General features: G+C 40.8%; 1 protein-coding gene across 1 annotated transcript; it reads left to right on the plus strand.

Annotated features, from left to right (window-relative positions):
• The first annotated feature begins 4,558 nt into the window (after window positions 1–4,558).
• Window positions 4,559–5,044, plus strand: LOC103118971 (small ubiquitin-related modifier 2-like). Its single transcript, XM_060196592.1, has one exon. It carries the CDS (start codon window positions 4,574–4,576, stop codon window positions 4,859–4,861), a length of 288 nt encoding a protein of 95 aa, XP_060052575.1. The 5' UTR covers window positions 4,559–4,573; the 3' UTR covers window positions 4,862–5,044.
• Window positions 5,045–5,942: the final 898 nt, after the last annotated feature.

Raw genomic sequence — 5,942 nt, forward strand, 5'->3', positions numbered from 1 at the left:
TACCCAGAATTCGGCCTTTGGAGAGGTTGCTGCAGGATAAAGAGAATCTCTTCTGGTGCCCTGGTCTTATCTAAATAGGGTTTACATGATTAATTTATTAATCCCCCCCCACTCTTTCCCTTCCCCCCTGAGGCAAACAAGTTGGTCCAGGAGAAAGTCACATGGATATCACATGATGTCTCCAGACCACTAGGGGAGCATCCGTTACCTACTGAAATCAAAGCTCCCAAACAAGGAAGAATAACCAAGGTTTGTTCTAAGGTTCCTACTGGGAGTGGTAGGTAACTGAGAGTAGGGGTGAGAAGGAGGGAAGAAAACAGTGGGAATGGAAAGACCCAGTTCCTGGCCTTCTCATCTTTTTTCTTCCCTACTTCTATAATGCAGTAGACATTTTATTTTGAAAGTGAGTGGGACTTGATCAGAGTGAAGTCAACTCCAGCATGATTACACAGATAAAACAGATTTCCCCATCATGCAGGAAAGACTGGTGTGAAGAGTCTGACTTGCTGTGCCACCAGGCCGCACTTGTTCTGCTTCCCTGCCAACAGTGATCTGACTGAGTTGGGACCCAGAACACTCCTCCACACAGTCTTAACCACAGTCCCTGCAGACACCTCCTGAGAAACCCTGAACAGGGCACTGGCTAAGTCATGCTGATACACAACCCACGAGACTTGTCTGTAGTTTGAATCGACTAAATCTGGGCATTTTTTCTTAGCAGCAAATACTGCTTTCAACTATGAAGGAGTCAGACCCAGTTCAGAAATAACCTGAATTCCTCAGAGTATTATAGAATTTGAATTTACAGGGATCAAAGAGCTCAGATTTCTGATTAATTTAGTAGGAATGTCCAGAGCTTAAGGAGACAGCAAGTTTGTTCCAGTAGCTGGTCCTGCCAGGTGGCCATGCCCAGCACCCAGAATGCTGTCGCTTCTGATGTGGTTCACAGAAAGTTACTTCTTCCTAATCGCCTCTTGCCTGTTGGAAGCCTTTCTAACTCCAATTAGCTGGCAGAATAGTACTTTCAAAGCTGCTTTCTAGGTGAAGTGTAATGTGAGTCCCACCCCTAAATGGATCCTTTCTTAAATCTCTCTGAGGTCTTCTAGGTAAGGAGTTTATCTCTGGTTTTGTCACAGAGCTGGTCAATTTAATATAATCTTTTATACATCATCTAGAAATGCTGCAGATTTTTATTATTTCCAACTATCAAGAAGTTTCCTATCCTCATTAAATAAGCTTTCTGCTGTGTGAATAAAGCATCCTCCTCCTTTAATTCAACAAGCTTCCCTAGACCTCCTAGGCTGTTATCATTATTATTATTTTTTGGAATGGGTAACACTGGGGGGGGGTAGGTAAATCTACTACCTTTCCAGGTAGAAACCATAATCATAAAAACATTGAGCATTAAGGACTTATGTGCTTTTAAAAAAGATTTACTTACTTTTATTTAAGAAAGAGAGAAAAGGAGGGAGGGAGAGAAATACCAGGCAAGAAGTGCAAAGTAAGGACATATGCAACATGAGAGCATTGGGCCCTCCTCAATCACTATCGAACAGGCCATGGCCGGTGTGCCGCTATGTTCCATCGCTGGGGAGCCAGAGACGACCCGAACTGCCCCTGCAGCTACAGACAGACTATGACCCACATAGTCAATGACTGTCACCTCTCCAGATTCAAAGGAGGTCTCCAAACTTTACATCAGGCTCAACCTGACTCTGTTGACTGGCTATGGAAGAAGGGCAAATGCTAGAAGAAGAAGAGCATAAGTAAACAAGTAAACAAACAGATAAATGCATCCTGAGTTTAGGCAAAAAACCAGATAAGAGGGCTGGGAAAATCCACTGGGAAAATAGAGAGGAAGGAACTTCAGGCAGATGAAAAAGGACCTGGTTTTAAAAGCCAGGAGGAGGTTTGGAATTAGAGCCAGAGTAGATACTGAGCAATAGCAGCAGATGATGAAAGTGGGATTGTATTTATATATTTTTTGTTTGTTTATTTTAAATGACTTATCCTGGATAACAGCACAGGGTAGAGGATGGTGATGTGTTCTTGGTAGGAGGCAAGAGAAATGTCTGAAAGTCCACAGTTCGGATAAGCCCCTTGGAACTGTCATCTGAGAAGGCAGGACTTGGGAAAGGAGGGCTGTACTTCAAAGATGGGGCAAAGACTCAATGGCCCAACCCGAGAACTAGAGTTGGGAGGCTTTCAGAGATGTGTTGTGTACCCTCTCAGTTGGTATCTTTTCTTCCTTCCTCCCTTTCTTTCTTTCTTTCTTTCTTTCTTTCTTTCTTTCTTTCTTTCTTTTTTCCCCCCTCAGTGGTTCTGGAGGATTGAGTTGTTCTGGTCTGTTGGTGTTTAACAGATTGTGAAAATGATCTCTCCAACTTTTTGGTTTTGGACTTGAGATGGAAAGTTTCTGGGAACTGTTTACTTGGGTAAGTGGGAGGACGATGCGTGGGACTCCTGCTTCCGGGGGCAAGAGAGTTGCTGCACAGATGGGTATATCACAGAGTACAGACTACAACCAACTCCAGCATGTACACTATTTTCTTTTCTCACTAAAATTTGTTCCATCCTTTGAGAAAAAACAAAAGAACTTATGCCATATGCTTCAAATATCACTAATTCTCCAGTACTTTTCAAAGATATTTAAACTGCTATTCCCTTTTCGTCCTATATTAATACCCTATTTGTTAACATATATATGTCTTCATTGGATTCTGGGGTCCAAGGAGTAGAGATTTGCCCAAGTTAGCTCAAGAGAAATCAGGCAAGGGTGAAGAATTATAAAGGTTTGTAATCAGACATTAAAAATGGGACCTTTCCTGTCTGAGAATTCTGTGTATTCATGATTATAAGTGTAGAATACCCTTGAATTCTAAACTACAGTGCTAGACCATTGACATTGGATATGCAGAAAGGGGTGATGTTTTCATTTTGGCCATTCTTGATCCATCACATTCCAGTAGGCAGTACAGTAGAAGACAAATTTATTAAGAGAAAGAGAGACCAAGAGTTAGGATATTTTTGGAAAGGATTTCCACTGTGCTCTTTTCCTTCCTTACCCTCTTCCACAGGGGAGTGGTCCTGGCTGACGCTCTGCACCATATCCTAACACTTCAGTGGGTGTTGATCCAAGCTCTCATTGCTTGACCTACCTTTCTTTGCCTTTCTGTGCACTTGCTCTGACTCTTAAAGTCCATACGGCAAGAGCTAAAATTTAATGCTTATACACCCTTGAACTTGGAGGAGTAATCTTCAATCAATGACTAACAGGTGTTGTTGACACATAAGTATCTCAGCTCTCTTGAATTTGGGTGGATTGTACTTCTGGAGAACATAACTTGCAGTATTGTTTATCTTGTTTCAATATTCTAAAATGTGTGGAGGTTTCTTTTTATATCCTAGCACATGGCCAGCTTTTGCAAATTTCCTCTAGGTCCTTTAGGAGTATCATCATGTTAAAGATGCTGGGTACAGGGACCAGGTAGTGGCACACCCTGCAGAGCACACACATTAGCCTGTATAAGGACAGAGGTTCAAGACTCCCCTCTCCCCAGCCCTGGCCCCAGCCTCTGCAGGTGTCTCTATTTCTCTCTCCCACTCTGTTTTCCTCCTTCTCTCTCAATTTTTCTTTGTCTCTCTCTGTTCAAGGAAGAAAGGAGGAAAGAAGGAAAGAAACAAAAGAGGGAGGGAGGAGTGGAAGGAGGAAAGGAAGGGAGGAAGGAAGGAAAGAAGGAAGGAAGGGGAAAAGTAAAAAATGGACTTTGGGGATGATGGACTTGTCATGCAGGCACTGAGTCCCAGCAGTAACTGTGGTGTCAATTAGAAAAAACAATATGTCAGTTAGGGTGGGGGTATAGCATAATGGTTATGCAAAGAAACTTTCATGACTGAGGCTCTCAAGTCCCAGCTTCAATCCTCCACACTGCCATAAGCCAGAGCTGAGCAGTGCTCTGGTTAAAAAAATAAATAAATAAAAAGTCCCCACCTACAGGGCAAAATCTTTGTGAGTGGTGAAGCAGTGCTGCAAGTGTCTCTCTTAGTCTCTCTCTCTCTCTATCACCCCTTCCCTCTTGATTTCTGGTTGTCTCTATCCAATAAATAAAGATAATTTTTAAAATTTTAATAAAGAAAGAACAAAAATACACTGGCTACTGTGGTTTTGGATGCTATTCGTTAAATTACTCATTCTTCCAGTTTTCCATAGTCTTAATGATTTTGTATGTCTTTTCTAAAATTTTTTGAAAGAGGTGGTAAAATCTTTTGCTGTAATTGTGAGTTTCTTGACTGTGCTTCATTTTTTTACCTCATATATTTTGGGGATGATGTTACTGAGTGTCAATGTAAAGATACTATACTTTTTTTGGAAATTCTAATCATAGCATTAATAAGTGATCATCTTTACCGTGAACAGTATTTTCAAAGTTTTATTTGTTTACTATGAGAGAGACTGAGAGAGAAAGGAAAGAGGACCAACTTCTGCCGCTCCTGGTGCTGCTTGTGTCCTGGTTTGGTGCGGACCTGGTACCTCTTTTGTGAAGCGGCAATTGAGGAGACACCGGCGTTCACCATGGCCGACGAAAAGCCCAAGGAAGGAGTCAAGACTGAGAACAACGACCATATTAATCTGAAGGTAGCGGGTCAGGATGGTTCGGTGGTGCAGTTTAAGATTAAGAGGCATACACCACTTAGAAAACTAATGAAAGCCTATTGTGAACGACAGGGATTGTCAATGAGGCAGATCAGATTCCGATTTGATGGGCAGCCAATCAATGAAACGGATACACCTGCACAATTGGAAATGGAGGATAAAGATACAATTGATGTGTTCCAGCAGCAGACAGGAGGTGTCTACTAAAAAGGGAGCCTGCTTCTTTACTCCAGAACTCTGTTCCTCCAGACCAAGAAGACATTCTCAATTAGAAAACCGCAATTTGGTTCCGCCACATCCTGACTACTACAGTCTAGTTTTTCTCTATTCTTTCATTTTCCCCTTCCCCATTCCTTTATTGTACATAAAGTAACTGGTGTATGTGCACAAGCATATTGCATTTTTTTAACTCAATGGCCAATGGTATGTTTTGATTGACATCAAATGGAGATGGGATGGGGAAAATATTGGTTCTGTGAAAATACCCCCTTTCTCCATTAGTGGCATGCTCATTCAGCTCTTATCTTTATATTCCAGTAAGTTATTTTGCTCTCAATATTTAACAAAAAGAACAACATAAAAATTATTGCATACCTTGTTTGATTGGAGAATCTTAATGTTTTTCATTTATCATTGTAAAACCAAGGACAATTTTATAACTTTTTTGTACATAGCTGTTACATGTAGGGCAATCTGTCTTTAAGTAGGGGTAAATTACTCTAAAAGAAATGAATCCTAGATAGTTTCCCCTTCAAGTCAAGCATCTTGTTGTTTAAATAAACTTCTTGTTTAAAAAAAAAAAAAAAGAAAAGAGGACCAAAAAGCTGTCCTGACATAAGTAATGCTTGGGATTGAAGCTGTGGCCTTTGGCCATTATTCATGCAAGTTGGTGTTTTAATAGATTGAGTTTCCTTCATGAGCCAGTAATATGTATTTTTTTACTTGAAGTTTATTAGCACAAACCAGAATTATTTCAGTTAATATTTGTCTGTACAAGTTATGCATCAAAACAATGGCCATTTTTATATCCCCCAAATTTCCTTGTGACCCTTTCCCTTTTCCCCTGAATCCCTTTGTATCATTTTTTTTTCTTTCCAGAGCACTGCTCAAGTGCTTATGGTGGTGTAGGTAATTGAAGCTGGGACTTTGGAGTCTCAGGAATGAGAGTCTCTTTGCATAACCATTATGCTATCTACCCTCGCCCCATTTGTATCATTTCTACCAATTCCCAGGTAACTACTGATCTTTTCTCACAGTATAGTAGACCTCTGCTTTACTAGAATTCTTT

Source organism: Erinaceus europaeus, chromosome 8 (genome assembly GCF_950295315.1).
Source record: "Erinaceus europaeus chromosome 8, mEriEur2.1, whole genome shotgun sequence".
Classification (NCBI taxonomy): Eukaryota; Metazoa; Chordata; class Mammalia; order Eulipotyphla; family Erinaceidae; genus Erinaceus; species Erinaceus europaeus.